General features: G+C 35.5%; 1 protein-coding gene across 1 annotated transcript in view; it reads left to right on the top strand.

Annotated features, from left to right (window-relative positions):
• The window catches only part of LYST (lysosomal trafficking regulator), a 159,627-nt gene that overhangs the window by 100,771 nt on the left and 39,057 nt on the right, over positions 1 to 19,799 (top strand). The window contains exons 31-39 of the mRNA XM_081297182.1: positions 460 to 666; positions 7,282 to 7,458; positions 7,996 to 8,072; positions 8,347 to 8,535; positions 10,881 to 11,026; positions 11,104 to 11,200; positions 12,130 to 12,191; positions 14,470 to 14,525; positions 17,655 to 17,807. Of these exons, the coding sequence (XP_081153308.1) occupies positions 460 to 666; positions 7,282 to 7,458; positions 7,996 to 8,072; positions 8,347 to 8,535; positions 10,881 to 11,026; positions 11,104 to 11,200; positions 12,130 to 12,191; positions 14,470 to 14,525; positions 17,655 to 17,807 (1,164 nt within the window). The remainder of the gene's footprint in view (positions 1 to 459; positions 667 to 7,281; positions 7,459 to 7,995; positions 8,073 to 8,346; positions 8,536 to 10,880; positions 11,027 to 11,103; positions 11,201 to 12,129; positions 12,192 to 14,469; positions 14,526 to 17,654; positions 17,808 to 19,799) is intronic.

A 19,799-nucleotide genomic window follows, 5' to 3' on the forward strand; every position in this document is an offset into this window, starting at 1 on the left:
CCATTTGTATGCAGCTTATTTTATTTAGCATACTGTTTTCTGGGTTCACCCATGTTGAAATATGTGTGGGCACTTGACTGCTATTTAAGACTGAATAATATCCCATTGTATGTATAGACTGCATTTTGTTCATACATGCATCCATTAATGGATGTTTGGATTATTTCTACTTCTTGGCAATTTTGAATAATGCTGCTATAAATGTTATTGCACCTTCATCTCTCTTAAACTCCCACCTATATGGGAACAATATGTCTAACTTTGAATATTGTTTTAATTCTAGAATTTTTTAAAATCTAGAATGAAATGTATGTATGTCCATAAAAAGACTTATACAAAAATATCCATCACTGTTGGACTCAGCTTGTTGACTTTCTTCTATCATCTTTAGGGCTATATGAGGTTTGTATATTATCACTTAAGAAGTCTGATCCTAATTCACTCCTATTTTGATTTAAGGGTTCAAGTAAAGTCAGTGGTTCTAAGCAGCAGTGGACTAAAATTCTATCGTCTTGTAAGGAAACCTTCCGAATGCAGCTTGGAAGACTACTTGTGCATATTTTATCACCAGCCCACACTGCACAAGAAAGAAAGCAGATATTTGAAATAGTTCATGAACCAAATCATCAGGAAATATTGCGAGACTGTCTCAGCCCATCCCTGCAAGTAAGTATCTCAGCATTTGATAAAAGTAAGTAAAGTTTTCAAAACAATAACTGAAATTAAACTGTATTTTTATGATTAATGTCATGAATATAATATTCTTAACAAACTATTAACCTGAGGTCTTTCTTAGATTGTTTTATGCGGGGTTGATTTGGTTTCTCTGTTTATTTCCCAATCTTTTTTCAGTGTTTAAATTAGGAAGTTCTGTATCTGAGTTCTTGTAAGATCCTTTGTAATTTATTATCATATCTTGGAGTATTTTTAAAATAACTGGAAGCCTTTTTAAAAGTATTTTATTATCTATGAAATACATATACTGAGTATCTCAAGTAAGAGTACATACAACATATTTCAAAAAATGTCCAGTCAATTATGATGAAAAAATTTGGAATGATCAAAAGCAGTTAAAAGAATATTTAGAATATAAATTCTGTCACCTTAAGAGTGACCAATGGAGCCAGGCATAGTGGTACATACCTGTAATCCCAGTCATTCAGGAGACCAAGGCAGGAGGATCACAAATTCAAAGCCAACCTCAGCAATTTACCAGGGCCCTAAACAACTTAATGAGACCCTAAATCAAAAAACAAATACAAATGGCTGGAGATGTGACTCAGTGATTAAGTGCTCCTGGGTTCAATTCCTTGTATAAGAAAAAGCAATCAATGGAGAGTTTAAATGGTACATTGAACCATTTTGGAAGTCTGCTAAATAGTTTCTTATAAAATTAAACATATGCAAACTCTTGACCCTATGCAATTTTCAGATATTTACCCAAAAGAAACTAAAATGTGTGTCCATAAAAAGACTTATACAAAAATATCGACGTCAGCCTTTTTCATAATAGCCAAATCCTGGCAATAACCTAAATATGTACAGAGGCAGATGTATAAGCAATGTGTGGTGTGTTTGTACAGCAGACTGCTGTGCAACAACAGTAAAGAGGAACAGATTACGGATAGCCCTGCCCTCGTGGATGAATCTCAACACAGCTGAGTTGGTGAGGGGACAGCCAAGCACAAGTGACGCACAGTCTGTAGTCATTCATATCAAATCCAGGAACAGGAAAAACTAAGTATGGTGATAGGCTTCAGAAAAGCAGTCTGTGGAAGTGGTGGTGGGGAAAGGAATTGCCTGGAAGGGGTCATGAGGGAGATTTTTAGGGTGATAAAAGTAAGACTCCAATAGCTTGGGGTTTTTTTTGTGTTTTTTATGTGAGAATATTTTTATTGGTTGTTCAAAACATTACATAACTCATGACATATCATCTTTCATACATTTCAGCAACAAAAATGTCCAATAGTTTGTTTTAGGCAGTGGTTACATAGAGCAGAGGAGAGAGAATAGGCATGGGAGGGGGACAAGAGAAAAAGGTGGGTCGTGTGTTGCAATCAGATTCCACGCTTGTGTGAATTTGTCAGGATGAACCCAACTACTATGTATGTAAAACTCTAATTAAAAAAAAAAAAACTCCTAGAAATAAGCATTTAGTATCTATTTGTAGATTTTGTCATAAGTTGTTCCTCAATAAAGAAGTTAATTTATGACATATTTAAAAAGAATAGGCATCCCTTTAATACCTAGAAAACTCAAATACATCATATAGGGTTGAGACTCTCCTGGGATACCCTCAGGCACTCTTTCCAGCTGAGACTCTCAAGTGCACTGAGGGCGATGATTATCTTCCTTTTCCCAAAACAGAGCATATTGTCTCCTGTTCCCTTCTGTGGAAAAATTTGAGGTGGTGTTTTTTCTTTCCTTTTACTCAGCAATGTTTCTATGCATTAAAAATCAACTCTGGGGGCTGAGGCTGTAGCCCAGTGGCAAAGTGCTTGCCTTGCATATGTGAGGCACTGGGTTTGATCCTTAGCACCACATAAAATTAAAAAAAGATATTGTGTGTCCATCTACAACTAAAAAAATATTTTTAAAAAAATCAACCCTGGGGCTGGGGATGTGGCTCAAGCGGTAGCGCGCTCGCCTGGCATGCGTGCGGACCGGCCCGGGTTCGATCCTCAGCACCACATACAAACAAAGATGTTGTGTCAGCCGAAAACTAAAATAAATAAATATTAAAAAAAAAAAATCAACCCTGGTGTTAGCAACCCTCTTTTCCCCATCAGTTGCCTCCTCCTAGTCCACGTGTCAGTGACATCACTGTTGGACTCAGCTTGTTGACTTTCTTCTAAATCCATTTTGTCACCAGGGCCAGTCACCTACCCGCTGTATCTCTCAGATGCATCCCTTTCTCTTTGGTCTGCCTTCCCAGTCTAGCTCAGACTTTGCCAGTTTCCTTGCTTACTGTAATAATCTTCTTGCCACTTCCACACCAAATTACTACACCTGATTTTTAAAAGCTTCTTATGGGAGCTTTCAAACATATCTATAACCTGGGAGAATCAGGAAAGGGTTCCCTAGGACTTTACCCAGCTATGTTTTTCTTTGTAATATTTTGAAGCAAATCCCAGGTATCTAATCATTTCACCTAGAAATACCTCAATTTGTATCTATAAATGGTAAAGATCTTTTTTACCTGCCACTCTCCGCAATATCAATAGTAATTTATTATTACCACTTAATACCCAATCAGTATTGAAATTTTCCCAATTTTTTTCTAATTTTTTAAATAATTAATTTGCTTGATTCTGGATCCAAGCAGTGTCCACATTTTGCATTTGTTTGGTGTCTTAAATATTTTTAATCCTCATCAATTCTCTTCCATCATTGTATTTTTCAGGGTCACTTATTCTGTAGAGTTTCTCACATTGCAGATTTTACACAGTGACCATACCCTGTGGCTCTGGATCACAGGCTGGGCTGGATCCCCGTGTTCTTGTGTTGTTCTCATATCAGTGCAGGGGGCACAGACTGTCTGATTGCTTTGCTTTGCCTGATCCATCCAGTCTGTAGTGTACCATCCATCTTTAACCTAATAGCATACCAGTCATGAATGATAATTGCCAAATTCTGCTTCTCCCCTAGGAGTTAGAAAATAGTCATTTCCCTGAGTTTCTCATTCCTTTACTATCTATTTGTCAAAATTCATCATAGAGAAAAACTTTCCCTTGTCAATTGTTTGACTACCTTAAAATATAGTCAGTGAAGGAAAGGCAGAATAAATGTTTGTTTCTACTTTTTTTCTTTTAATTGTGCTGGGGGTGCAAGCCCAGCAAACATTCTACAATTGAGTTACTCCCCCAGCCTGTGTTTCTTTTCCTATTTATTAAATTTTAAAGTAATGAGTTGATTCCCTTGTAGTCTCTAACTTTTATATTGTTTTAATTTGAGGGATCTTTATGGACTCAAGTAGTATAAATTAAATTCTATGTGTTTTAATCTATTAAAGTTATTATTATTTGATATTCAAACTAATGCTGCAGAGATTGAAGTTTTTGTGTCCTTTTAACATGGCCTTTTCCACTTTTTACAAGTTAACAAGATGAACTTCCTTGATTTCTGGTACAGAAAGATGTCCCAGGTTTCCTGTAGATTTTCTTTCCCTTAACCTGAACCATACTCCCCAGAAATCCCTGTTCTTCTTCTCAAGATCACAGTATTTAGGGACTACAATTCTAGGTACTAAGCGCATTCATTTCCTCTTAGTTTTTATTTCTTCTCAGTCACTTTAGTGGACAAAGCTAGGAAATAGGTAATTTTTTTTTTTTTTAGAAAGAAAAAGAAATCATGAGTTCATCTGGTAACTTTTTCCTTTTTGTGGATTTTATGTTTGTAGTTCTTTTTATTAATGTTGACAATTCAGATGACATTAACATAATTACTTGCTTTATTTTTCTGTATGTATACCATTTTTAAAATAAGATGTCACTAACAATTATAATTAGTGATGATAACTAATATTACCACTAATAACAATCCCACTAGATGTAACTTAAGATTCTTTTGTGGTTCTCTTTGTTCTTATGTTACTATCAGGAGTATACGTTGAAAATGAAGTATTATAAAATCACTTAAAATAGTTTATTTGGTTATGCCATCAACTTTAACCAACTAGTTAGATTCTTTTTATTTTCTATTTTTACAGATTCCATTGGGTTTTTGTTTAATTTTTAAATTTAAAAAAAATTTTAATTTGTTTAATTTTCCCAAAGCAGAATTGTGAAACAGCATATTTAGAGAGCTTCTGGCTTTTTACTTGTGCCCTCCTCTCCTCCTTCTCCCTATAGGTAGTGTGTTCGTTTAGTTTATTTCTGTTGAAGGTATAACCAAGTCTGTCCACAAACACACACATGCCTCTGCCGATATCAGATATCACCCCCTCTACTCAGCCTACAGGAAGGTAGTAAGCAGAAAAGCCTCTTCTGCCCTTACTTGCTTCACTTAAGAGTGTGTCCACAGGTTGTTATGTGGTGGTGTGCAGAGATTTCACCTGCATACCAGATAGCCTCCATTTGTAGTCTGCTTGGATCTTAAAGCCCCACGCTGTTTGTCTGCTATAGCAGATCAGTTTGTAGCCTCGACTCCTTCTAGGTAGTTCTGTCACTTCTCTTATTGCTTCTTCACATCCTATGCAGCCTACTGCCATGCTGTTTTATGCACAATGCCCTCTCCTGTGTCCATGAGCCCCTTTCCCTCTTCATCCCTAGACCCAGCTCACTCCGTAGCACCTTCAAAACCATCCTCCCTTTGTATGGTCCACTTAGAACTCTTCCTTCTGAGAACCTTCATTGAAATTTTTTATTTTATGCCCTTTAGCGTTTTATTATTTTGTAGGGATATATGTTTAATAGAGTCGGTTCCTTTTTGTTTTTGAGCTTAAGTCTTGCTACTGTTGCCCAGGCTGGTCTCAAGCTCATAGTTTCAAGACATTCTCCTACCCCAAGCCTCCCAAGAAATCTGTTTTGTGAGGGCTAATTAAAAAAGAAAAATGTTTGCATCTACCCCCCTTAACACCTTTTATAGTCCCAGAAACTATAATCAACGAACAATTGATCAGAGGATGTTAAAATGAGATATTAGGAACAACTTAGTGTTAAAGAAAATAATGTGTTTCTTTGCATATTCAGAATGAATAAAAACATTTCTGATAGTCTTTCAAGATAACTTTAGAATGCCACCAAATACTAAACTGAAATATTTTACAAGTTATATCAGGAATGCTACTTTTAAGACATGTATATTCCAGTCATTTACCATTTTTCTTTATTTGCCAACTCTTCAAGCTTTTACTCACACAGCACCTGTTCCTTTTCCTCTTTTGGTCAGGTGACAGCTGTCTTGTGACTAATGCAACTAAATGTTGCATTAAAATGAGCTTTGATATTTTCACCATTGCCTGTGTTCATCTTAGCTTCGGGGAAATTACATGATGGATTCCATGTTAATTTAAATATTGCCCAAAATGTAATCATTTCCAGATCTATCTGTTGACATTTAATACTGTTCTCAGTTTAAAATGTCATAAAAGCAAATGCAGTGGTATTGGTATCAATGCAAAATTTTAAAGCAAAATGGACAAGTTTAAGTTGTTGACAAAATTAATATATTGTATACACATTACCATCTGATATAATACCCATAACATGGAAGAGTCACTTTATTTTATTTATTTATTTTTGTGGTGTTTTTAAATTTTTTTATTAATATATGACAGCGGAATGCATTACAATTCTTATTACACATATAGAGCACAATTTTTCATACCTCTGGTTGTATACAAATTCACACCAATTCATGTCTTCATACATGTACTTCATACATGTACTTTGAAAAGCATGAGCCCAAGTTGGGTTTCAGTTTGGATTGCAAAGAACAATTGTCTACCTTATGTAATGCTCTAATTCTGGTTGAGGGGCTGCCTGTAGAAGACTGACCCAAACCACTCCCCTGGACAAGCGTGTGGAACTTGGTGCTCAGATCTCGCTGGCTCCAGAGCTTTCCACCTCTTGCTCTCTCTGAAAGCAGTGAATAGATGAGCCAAGATAGGCTTTGTTTTGGAAATTTCACCAACTTCTCTTCTACTGAGCAAAAATCAAAAGGAAAGGAATGGAAAAGCATTTCTTTCACATTTATGGTTTTAAAAAGAAAGTTTCCCTTCTTTCCCTGAGAAAAACCAAAAAGTCTTTTTCTGTATCCCCAGCTGTATTCCCATATCTTGTATTCCTTTAACAAATCCTCTCCAAAATTCTGTCCCCAGAAGTTAGCTAGCTAGTGTTCTGATTTTTAACCTCTTAAAATGGAAAATGTCAAATATACAGAGATAGACAGAATAATATAATGAACTATGTCACCATCACCTGGATTTAACATTCATTAGTGTTTTTATTGTATTGGAGTCATGTCTTCTTTTTCTAAGTTATTTTAAAGTAAAATATGAAAATCATGGCATTTTCTACATTTTTTGTTTAAAGGCATTTTGTTCTGCAATAATAACATCATTACACCTAACAAAATCAATAGTTATTCTGTAATGTCATCAAACATCCAGTGCCTAATTAAATTTTTTTCATTTGTTCCTGGAGATGTCTTTTGTACCTGATGTATTCAGATCAGATTCAAACAAATCAGTCTAGCAATTTAATCTAATTTACTATTAAATAATTTATTTGGAAGAAATAAAAATTCCTTATTACTAAAAAAAATATTATTTTTTTAAAGCATGGAGCCAAGTTAGTTTTGTATTTGTCAGAGTTGATACATAATCACCAAGACGAGCTGACTGAAGAGGAACTAGACGCAGCAGAACTGCTGATGAATACTTTAAAATTATGTGGTCACAAGTGCATCCCTCCCAGCGCACCATCAAAACCAGACCTTATTAAAATTATCAAAGAGGTGAGTCAGTGGAACCATGATTGTTCCCATTACCATTGAGTATAATTTTGAAAAACGTTTTAATTGTAGAGTATCACTGATGGTAAACTTGAAGCGATTTTTTTTTTTTTTTTTACTATATGGTGCTTTTTCACTTTGAGAGAAAAAAAGTAGGTATTTTAAGGAGCTTTTTATTCTCTGTAGTCATCCTTGTCCATTGTCAAGGGAAGATTCTTATAGTGATAAGCAAGTTGATCCATACCTTGAGTTATGGGTTCTTCAGTAAAAAGGCAAAATAGGGGAGCAGGTGGCATTGTTACTCCATCCAGTTTAGAAGTGAACTCTTCTACCCTCACTCTGTAACCCAAAGCATGAAGTAACAAAGGAGAGTGATAGCATTACTTAGGTGCCTTATATATTTTAATATCCTGGTCTCCTGAAGATATTTTTTCTTGGGTTAGCTTGGTTTTAAAATTAGTTTCTTAGCCTCCATACCATAACATTGGGACATGACGAGAAAGAAATTTTATGTAATATATTATCATACAAATCTTTTAGGAACAAAAGAAATATGAAACTGAAGAAGGCGTGAACAAAGCTTCCTGGCAGAAAACAGTTAATAATAATCAGCAAAGGTAAGATTTTATGTGTTCCAAAGTCATATCCTGTGGGGATCATTAGGTCTCATGTTTACTTTTAGCTTTTCTGGTTTGGTTTGGTTTTTGATTTTCTGAGATTTTGGGCGGTAGGGCAGAGATCAAACCCTGGGCCAGGTGCATACCAGGCAAGAACTCTACCACTGAGCTATACTCCCAACCCTCGTGTAATCTTTCAGTTTAAAAGTACTGTGTTTTGATAAGTATTTAATATTCCATATTCACTTAACTTATGAACAATCTTATTATTTAGTCTCTTTCAGCGTCTCGATTCAAAATCAAAGGATATATCTAAAATAGCTGCAGATATCACACAGGCAGTATCTCTTTCCCAGGGAATTGAGAGGAAAAAGGTGATCCAGCACATCCGAGGAATGTACAAAGTTGACCTGAGTGCCAGCAGACACTGGCAGGAGCTCATTCAGCAGCTGACACATGATAGGTGAGCAGGGGAGGCAGTTTAAAGTTGTTTACCTGTGGGTTCTGTAAGTGGGTGTTAAACACTGTTTTCACTCAGGAATTCACATTCACAAAATTGTTTCAATAGCTTAAACATTTTTTTGCTTAATCACAAGTGTTTTCTTTTTTTTGGAGAATAATCATAAGAGTTTTTTTTTTTTAATTCTTGGAGGAAAAAAAGAGGGGGCATTAGCTCTTTCAGACATAAAATTGACTTTAATTTTAAAATACAGTCTTTGCAAATGAATAGGAAAATTACTGAAGTAGGATAATTGAAAAAAGTGATCTTTTTCTAGCTAAGACTTGTTTAATGTGATTTAGAAGATGCATTATGAAAAGAGGGAAATTTAAGTATTATTTTTTAAATTATTCAAGAAAATTGATTTGTATGACTTAGGGTACTAAAATACATTATTACATGCTGAGATAAATTATAGGTAGATGAAAGAATTAAACTAAAAAAGTTTATAATGTGGAAGAAAATAGAGCATCAACTCTGAAGAAGCTCTAATGCAACAGAAAAAACTGGAAAGAAATTATTGGTTTTGAACTTTAATTTTTTGCTAGTGTAAAGATGAAAAAGCATTGAAGTCTATTTTTAGCAAGTTTATCAAAGAGTTAATATTTCTATTGTTTGGAAACCTTATGCATATTTGAAAGTAAAATATCATAATCCCTTTTTTCAAAAAAGCAAAAGCACAAACAGCACGTGTACTAAAATTGGAACAATACAGAGAAGGTTGGCATGGCCTCTGCACAGGATGACACACAGATCTGTGAAGCATTGCATATTTAAAAAAAAAAAGATATGAACATACTTCTCATGTGAAACAAATAGAGCTAATAAGCAAATGGGAAAGCATTCAGTATTTCTGGAGGCTAATTTGATTTTTTTAAGCTTTTAGATACCCCATTTTACTTTTTACATTAAAAATATTTTTTCAGGGGCTAGTATCCACAGCAAGATAGTAACTGAGAATATTAATTGTCCTTGGGCAGAGGTCTGGTGGCATTGTACACTGTGACAATTTATGTCAGAACCCCAGATTCTTTTTGTTTTGTTTTGTTTTTGTACTGGAGATTGAACCCAGAGACTCTTAACCACTGAATCTCATCCCCTGTCCTTTTATTTTGTATTTTGAGACACGATCTCACTGAGTTGCTTAGGGCTCGCTAAGTTGCTGAAGCTGGCTTTGAACTTGCAATCCTTCTGCCTCAACCCCCTGAGCCCTTGGGATTATAGGCATGTGCTACCATATCCAGCTTCCCTACAAACATTTTTAACTCTCAAAATGTTTTAGTGATTCTATCATAAGGAAAATATTCAATATACATAAGACAATAAACATAAAGGTTTCCATCTCTGTATCATTCACATTAGTGAATTGATTGAAAAGAATGTAAATGAAGAGTACTAGAAACATGGTTAAATACATCTACGTCATGGTGCGTCCACTCAGTGTAATATTCAGCAGACACTTGAAAAGATGATAATGAAGGTTATGCTGTGTTCAGTGAAAGAAAGCAGGACATAGAAATATATATGTAATAGCTATAACTGCAAATTAAAAACAGATGCATGTTTAAAAATGAAAGAATCTAAAGTTTAGGGTAGTAGGATTAAGGGTGATTTTTCTCTTATTTATTTCTTTTTTTAATATTTAATATTTTAATATTTATTTTTTAGTTGTAGTTGGACATAACACCTTTATTTTATTTATTTGTTTTTTATGTGGTGCTGAGGCTCGAACCCAGGGCCTCGCATGTGCTAGGCTCTACCACTGAGCCACAACCAACCCCAGCCCTCTTATTTATTTCTAAAAATATTTTAATACTTAATATTTAATATTCTTGTCAGCTAAAATATAAATTTATTTTAAAACATTTTATATGTGATACATATCACAAAAAGAAGCTAATTTTTTACATTAGGTAATAGACACAATGGGAAATGTTAAAAAGTTAACTTGGAAAAAAGTTTTTTTCATTAGTTAACCATACAAAATCTAATGTGTTATATTATGTTGCTAAAGTTTTCATAGTAGGGGTAATATGTCCTTTTTAAAAATTGAGTAGACACAAGAAACTAGAAGCAGAGCTTGCTCCAGAAGGGTGCTCAGAAACTGGGACTCGGGAGCAGAAGGATACATATTTTTTATATTATTCTTTTGTTCTATGTATATGCAGTCCTTAGCCTAAATATCTAAATACTGTTTTTTTTTAATTTAATAGATTCATTGCTATTTATTTACTCAATTTCTATTGTGATTTTTAAGGCTGTAAGTCCTTGGTGGCCAATTAAAATGTTCCCTTTTTTTTCACATTCAGAGCTGTCTGGTATGACCCCATCTACTATCCAACCTCATGGCAGTTGGATCCCACAGAAGGGCCAAACCGAGAGAGGAGACGTTTGCAGAGATGTTATTTAACTATTCCAAATAAGTATCTACTGAGAGATAGACAAAAATCAGAAGGTAATAATGGCTTCTTCCTCAGCACATTAATATGGCAGATTATGGTCATTAGATAATATGTATGTCCTCCCCAACAGATGTGGCCAAACCACCACTCTCTTACCTGTTTGAAGACAAAACTCATTCTTCTTTCTCTTCTACTGTCAAAGACAAAGCTGCAAGTGAATCTATAAGGTAAATTTTAATCCACATCCACAGACATTCACTTTCTTGTGAATGTATGGTTTTTTTGTAGCATTGCTGTAATATTCATTTTATAAATTGCTGTGGTTTTAAGAAAAGTCCTAAACAAGAGAGGCTCAAAATAGGACATGGTTGGATAGCCAAATTCTAAATGGCATTACTGATAGCACAGTCTGTTACATCTCAGTTGTCATACTGTGTCTGACCTTTGTTAGCATACTTATATTTTTGTAGTTGACTTTTTTTTGATAGCTCTATAGAGTAGATAGAGGTGCTGGTGATCTCATCAACAGGCAATATATTGTAGCAATTAAAGGTTCAAATTCCAGAACCAACTCTTCCTAGTAATCTAATCTTGGGCAAATTACTTATTAGCCTTTCTCCCTCAGTTTCCTTACCTATTAAAGGAGGGAAATAATCATACTCAAATTTTCGTAGCATTGAGTGTTATGTGTGTCAGTGTATATTAACTATTGATAGTATTATCACTACAGTTGCTGTGGTTGCTATTATTATCATGCCTATTTTATATATAAAAAACTAAGCCTCAAAAAAATAAATAACTTGACAAAAGAATAGAGAATAAAACTTTTCTGACTCCAAGATTCCCTAGTATACTAGGTTTTCTTTATGTATTGAAGTATCAGTGGCATCAAACTGAATATCTGAGACATTGAAGTCTCTTTTACATAGCCAAACCCTTATACTGTGTATACAGGAATTATAAGAATTTCTTAAGTGTTCAGTCTTTTCCTCCTCCACTGGAATGTTAAGACATAGTATTGCCCGTGGGTTTTGACAAGATACCTCATGCTATTGAAACTCTAGTTCACTTTGCTGAAATCGTCCACTAGATAAAACTTACACTCTAAAAGTGGTCAAAACATTTAATTGCAGTGATTTTAAATATGTTTTGCCAGAGTAAATCGAAGATGTATCAGCGTTGCACCATCTAGAGAGACAGCTGGTGAATTGTTATTAGGTAAGTCAATTTTGAAGAATTTTATATACAGTTTATCCTTAGATAATTTGAAGTGTTTTGACACATTTACATTATATCAGATAAACTTTCTCTAATACCACATGGCTATGACATTATATAGACAATAGTTTCCCATGATCTGCAGGAGATACATCTTAGACCCTGAGTGTGTGCCTGAAACCATAGAGGGTACTAAACCCAGTGTATACTTTTTTTTCCCTGTATACACATACCTATGATAAAACTTTGTGAATTAAGCACATTAAAGATTAACAACAGTAACTAAAAATAAAATAGAGCAATGATAACAATATTTAATAATAAGTTATGTGAATAACTCAAAATAACTCTCAAAATATTTTATTGTACTTTCATTTTTTCACCTGAAAGGAAACACTTGTGGCTTCTCTTTGGCACATCTGAATTTCCAGCATCACCATTGTTTTGCTTGGGGGCCATTATGAAGCTGAATAAGTGTTATTTGAATGCACTGTAATACCACAAGAGTCAATCTGATAACTGGGATGGCTACTAAGTGACTAATGGACAGGTAGCATATATAGCATGGCTGCACTGGACAGAGGGATGATTCATGTTTCAGGCAAAATGGAGCAGGACAAGGTTTTATCATGCTGCTCAGAATAACATGTAATTTAAAAGTTATGACTTAAAGACTTATTTCTGGAATTTTCCACTTAATATTTTTGGACCATAGTTTACTATGGGTAATGGCAACCATCAAAAGCAAAACCACTGATAAGGAGGGACTAGTATAAAGCTTATGACTCATAAATTATAAGAAATTATATCTTGCCCAGGCACAGCAGCACATACACTTAGGATGCTAAGGTAGTAGGGTCACAAGTACAGGCCAGGCTGGGTAACTTAGTGAGGTCCTGTTTCAAAATAAAAAATCCAAAGGCTGGTGGTGTGGCCCAGTGGTAGAGCACCTCTGGGTTCAACCCCCAGAACTAGAAAGAAAGAAGGAAGGGAGGAAGGAAAGAAGGTGGAGGGAGGGAGATGACATTTGGTTTCTGAAAACACATAATTAAAATTTTAATGTTAATGAATCTGATGTCTTCATATGTGCACATTTTTAATCTAATCATTCCTTTTACAATATACCAATTTAGACTTTTAAAATAAAAATATATTGGTATACTTATATTTCCTACTATTTTAACAGATACACTTATACATAAGACATATATATTATATACCTTGATATTTTTCATAATTTATATTCCTTCTTGTGCTTCTGAGAGAAAAGCCAAGATTGTTAATTCATAAATACTTTTATAGTTAAATTTGATGGGGATTTTTTTTCCCTCAAAAAATGAAGAAATAGTTATAAATACCTGGTCTCTAATCCTTTAAAGAACCATGAGCATGCTGTCAGCCAGCGGTGCTCAAAGCTGATCCTAAATCAGCAGCATTCAGCATCACATGGGAACTTACTAGAAATGCATTCTTGGTCCCCACCCAGAACTCCTGAATCGGAAACTCTATGGAGGGTGGAGTCTGTGTTTGGACGAGTTCTCTGTGACTCTAAGGTACACTCAAATTTGAAAAAGTTGCAGCCTCCATGGTCCAAGATGGAGCTCTGAGCTCGCTGGGACTGAGCCCCACCATCCCAAGGATGGAGATATCATCCTTCTCGGAGTTAGCTATGCCACTGCTGCATGAGCCCCCAGAACTCAAGGGTGATCAGCATGCTGGCAGCAGAGCCCCAAGGAAGTTCCTAACATTTTAAAACATGGTATGTGTTAGCAACAGGCAGCCTAGGAAGCAGAAAAAAAAATGGGAGCTATTTTGCTCTATTGAATGTTTCAATCGTTAAAACAACTAAGGATTATTATTAATCCTCTTTTGCTAGAAAATTTGGTTTACTCCTTGACTTAAATTAGTGTGTGACAAAACAAAGCAAATCAATGTGCTTGTAATATAAAAAGCATAATGATAATAATAAATAGCCAATATTTATGTAGCATTAAGTGCCAGACACTACTGATAAGCATTTTTATATATTTTAATTTAATTTTCACAATAATTCTATAAATTACAGCCTCCCCCACAACACACACATCTTTTTGTTAATAGACACATTGAAGTTAAGTAACTTGCCCAAGATCTTATGGATACCATTTAAAAATATTTACTGAGTGCTGGGAACTGTGTCTAGGTATGGAGTTCAAAGTCAAGCCCAAGAACTCTAGAAGTACTGCTTTAATCATATCTGATAACAGTGTGTGTACGTTTGTAAACTCTTACTCTGCAGGTAAATGTGGAATGTATTTTGTGGAAGATAATGCTTCTGATACAGTTGAAAGTTCGGTGAGTAGAGGCTTAAGTTTTTACTTACATTAAGCCTAAACGAATTTCAAAAATATATAATCCATTATGAGAGAGCAGGCAGAACTATTATGGCTTATCTATTGTCACTCCGTGTATAGATTGATCTAAATGACAAACATTTTTAAAAGATAATTTTAAAAGGAAGATTGTGCCATCTCCTCTGGCTTGTGCAGGCCCGAGTCTCTCAGCAGTTACTATTATGTCTCATATTCTAAAGTGCTCCTCTTCAGTTTATGTCCATTCTGTCTCAGCAGTGTCCTTAGTAGCCACAGTAGCTACTCCCCACCACTCCTAATTTACTATTAAGTACCTTTGCCTTCAAAAAGAAAGAAAAATTTTGTGTAATTGAATAACTTAAGTCATCATGATATTCACGTAGCTTATTCTCTGGATATACTGATACTTTATTATTATTAGAAAATAAATTTTCTAATTATTATTAGAAAATAAATAAATTATTAGAAAATAATGAAAAGAACTCTTAAGCCAGGCATGGTGGCAACCGCTTGTAATCTCAGCAGCTCTGAAGGCCGAGGCAGGAGGATCATGAGTTCAAAGACAGCTCAGTGAAAGCGAGGAGCTAAGCAACTCAGTGAGACTCTGTCTCTAAATAAAATACAAAAAAGGGCTGGAGATGTGGCTCAGTGCTTGAGTGCCCAGAATTCAGTCCCCCGTACCAAAGAAAAAAAAGAACTCTTAATTCATATTTTCCTATAGTAAGTCTTTTTAATCCATTTGAATTACTTTGTATACCATTAAAGTATTTTTTGAGATTCCTATAATAAGAGAAATAAGGGTTTTTGTTTTAGAAAAATCCTAAAGCCTTGAATTTCTAAGGCTATTAAATAAGATTACATATGGTTTAATGATGACTGTATTTTTTAATGTAATTAATTAATGAAAACATCAAATTTGATTATAATACCAATAATGTGGAAAAGTCAAGAAAATATTTAATGTAGCCCCCCCAAACTGAGAGGCATTCTTTCCTGATTTATATAGAAATTAACTCAGGGTTTGTCCCAGTTAGTAAAAGTATAGTTATTTTTCAAGATGTATCTTTTTATCAACCAAATAATTTCATAGTTGATATATGAGATAACATTTTCCTGTGTCCAGAGATGACATTTTCCTTCTTTTAAAGACTTCTGAAAATGCCTTTGCCTTTTGATAGCCTGAAGGACCTTTCCTTCTTCAGTGCATTTATAGTATTATTTTATCCTATATGACATTTACTATCTTGCATTTTAAGCATTTGTACAGTTTTATTTCATGCAGAGCACTTAACAAGTATCTTGCATAAGGATGTTTAGTTGTGTGTGTTGAATTGAATTGACATTGAAGCTAAACAAAGAGGAATTTCATTTAAATCTGAGAATATTGTGCTTTCATTAAAGTTTTTTATTTTATTTATAATGTATTGACTCTGTTCTAAAAATTATTTGGGACCCAGGGAAAACACAGAATATAGCAATTCAAATTTTAAAATTTTAAACATGCTTTTGAAAATAGAGAACTTGGTATAAAATATTAATTGCAATTGAGTTCTAAATTTCATTCTGAGTTTCCTGTTGGCCGACACAAAAGGAGTAGACAAACATAGTTTTCCAAAAGTGAAAATTAATAGGGGGAAAAACTAGGAGGCACTTTATTTGAGGATTTAAAGTCTTATACTTATTACAAACATTTTTCATGATTTCTCTATTACAAGCATTGAGTAACAATTCATGTATTCAGTTTTAATTTATAAACTATTAGACTCACATTGTTTCAGTTTTTCTTGGTTTTATACTTTGGAAGGAGACAGTAATGGTATGATGTGTAGGACCCGTGGCCCTACCTCTAATTCCAGAATGTGGGGGATTGTCTGAGCAGGCTAGGATTAGGGCTTTCCAAGGGTCACTTTTTCAATCTCCCCCAGGTACATGGGAAGGGTCCCTGGCTCTGGTGGGTGTTGGTCTGTGAGAGTGCCACACTAGTCTCAGCGGTGTTCCTCCAGAGACCCTGGTTTGCCTTTGCAGGGTGGCTCTAAGCACAGGAGCTGCATCTCACAGCTTGGAGGTCTCCAGGCCACGCAGACAGGCTACTCTGACTCAGACCCATGTGTGGGCATGGCGTCTGAATTCTCAGAAGCCTCCTTCTGTTCTCCACACAACTTAGATCAAGGAGGGACACTTCCTGATATTCTCTGCACATTGGTTTTGTCTGTACTTTTGCTGGGAATGTGTCTGGTCATGGATTTTAGCTTTCTGAAATTGTCTGGGCTCAACACTCTGATTCCAGAAAACACAGGCGTTATCTCTTGTATGTTATAGATGTTCATTCATTTCATTTCTGGAACCAGGATTAGTGCATACATGTATATACCTACAAACACACACATAACCAGGCAGCCAAAGTGTGACTTCTGCTCCCGCCCCCCCCCCTCGCCCCAGGGATTTCATTTACTTTTCTTTTCTTGTAGGCTCAGGTATGCATTTAAAAGATTTGCTTAGCAAAAATAGTTAACCTGAAAAGACTACATAGTTATGGTTCTAACTATATGATGTTCTCCAAAAAGTGAAACAGGGAAGAGCTTAGTGGTTGCCAGTGTTAGGAGAGATGAGTAGGTCAAGCCCAGAGGGGTTTCAGGGCAGTGAAACTGTTCTGAATATTTCTTTAATGGTGAATACATGTCACTTTACATTTGCCAAAACTCATAGAATGTATACCAAGAATGAAGCTTCATATAAACTGAAGACTTCAGGTAAAAATAAGAATCAATACTAGTTCATTAATTATAAGAGTATTCCACATGCAATGTAAGATATTAATAGCTGGGAAACTGAGTGCAAGCAGTTGTGGTGCTGGGGGAGAGGGCACATGGGAACTCACCTGCTCAGTTTTTTGTAAGTTTAAAACTGACCTAAAAAGAAGTCTTAAATTTTTTTTATTCCTAAGTTTTATCTAGCATTTAAAGTGTTTTATAGTGGGAGAGTATTCATCTTATCTTTCATTTTGCTATAAAAGAAGGATTTTTCATTTCATGTTGATATTTTTAAAATTTTTTAATTAAAATTCTGATTTATATTTCATGTAAAGCAAACACTTCTATTTCTTTTGTCTTAGAGCCTGCAGGGAGAATTGGAACCAGCATCATTTTCCTGGACATATGAGGAAATTAAAGAAGTTCACAAGCGTTGGTGGCAACTAAGAGATAATGCTGTAGAAATCTTTTTAACAAATGGCAGGACACTTCTGCTAGCATTTGATAACACCAAGGTAAATCCAGCTTTATAAATAGATTTATATTGTTTAAGTAATCCCAAGACCAATATCTCTATTCATAATGATTATGTGAAAGTTTATTTTATTTAAACTTCAGCTCACTGTTCTGAAAGCCCCCAATTTTTTTTTTTTGTCTTATTTCTTAGTCCTAGTTAAAGTAAACCCTTAGCTGTATGAGCATTCTTTTTGACCTTCAAAATTGCATTAAATTTGGATTTCCCAAAATGACTGAAAGAAGTACTTCAGCTTTCTCAGTGCTGCAGTTGTCCATCTGGGACAAGCCTTCTCTTGACCCACGTCCTTCAGCTACTGTTTCTCTGCTTTCCTTTTAAAGAACCCCCTGGGGCACTTGGGGCACCTGTCCTCTATCCTCCCCTGCAGAAATGCTACAGTCGCTTCCTTCTCACTACTATGGTCAGGGCCACTAGGGCCAACATGTTGCTAAACCCTGTGCTTGTTTTTCCTGGTCCTTGTCTTACTGGGCCTGTTCGCAGCGGTTGATGCAGATGATTGGTCTGTTCTTCTTAATGAAAACCTTCTCTGGGCTTCTGGGCCACCACTTCCTCTTGATTCTTCTTTTCTTTCACCAGCCATTTCTACCCATTCTTATTTGAAGATCCTTCCTGGAGTGGCTCAGGACTCATTCTTCAGGCCTCTTCTCTTTTTCTCTAATCTATGGCATTAAAATGCCCTCTGCATCCTGACAATCTACAACTTGTTCTCAGTACCTCAGTACCTTACATCTTTATCTTCAACACATAAGTGACACACTCAAATGTTAACCCCAGCTTGGCCTCTCCATTTGGAAGTTACTGATTGGCATCTTAAATGTAACATGTAGCAAAATGAACCTCTAACATCCCTGCTTCACCACACGCTCCTAGCTTTCCCCATCTGAATACTTAGCAACCATCTCTGTGACATCCAGGCCAAAATCCTTGAGATTATCCTAGGCTTACAGTTCTTTCATCCCCGTGTCTATTCTTTTAGAATACATCCAGAATTTTTTCCTCTGATACCATCATGGTCTAAGCCTCTATCTTCTCTGCCTCTTAACTGGCCTCCCATTTCCATACACACTCCACTCCAGACTGCTCTTGACACAACAGGTGGAGTGTGTTGGGTCATGCTGTTCTTCTGCTCGAAACCCTCCAGTTACTTCCCATGTCACTCAACCCTTACAGTAGCCTAAAAAAGCCCTGAATAATTGTTTACCTTGTTAACTCTCTGACCTCATCTTCCACCATTCTCTCCCTCACACTCTCTGTTCCATCCATGGTGATTTGGCAAGCTTTAGAAATTTTTTTTATTTGTTTTAGTTGTTGATGGACCTTTATTTTATTCATTTATTTATATGTGGTGCTGAGAATCCAACCCAGTGCCTCACACATGTGAGGCAAGCACTCTGCCACTAGGCCCCAGCCCAGCCCAAGCTTCTTCAGATTTAAGCTACAAGTTTGGGTTATTAAACTCTATTTCTCCCTGTTCCAAAACTACAGCCACAGCTTCTCATTGTTGTCACTTTCTTTTAGTTCCATCTCTTACTCTCCCGCCTTGTGGCTGTTCTTCCTATGCCTGAGCATTTACCATGAGTATTTTGCATGTTGTTAGCAAAAGCTTGGCTTTTCTGAGTTTTTTTCCTCCCATGCATTACTAAATGACATTTAATTGGTTTAGAAGAATCAGAATACTCTTTTACTGTGACAGAACTTTTGTGAATCTCTACAAAAAAGAGTTCATATTTCTTTTCATTTAGTACTGGAAATCCCATTTACCTAAGATATTCCACTTGATTTTTAAGAGAGAAGTGTTTTCACTCCACATTACAGATGTAACTCAGCACCAAGTCTAAGCAGAAGCACAGACCACATCTGTTCTAAGCTGGCTCAAGACTCCAGTGCAGAGCCCTGCCCTTCCTAATGTACCATGTCATATTTATCCAAAAGGAAATTCTTTTTTCTTATTGACATTTCATTATCTTTATGT

Source organism: Spermophilus citellus (genome assembly GCF_964194105.1).
Source record: "Spermophilus citellus genome assembly, chromosome: 6".
Taxonomy (NCBI): Eukaryota; Metazoa; Chordata; class Mammalia; order Rodentia; family Sciuridae; genus Spermophilus; species Spermophilus citellus.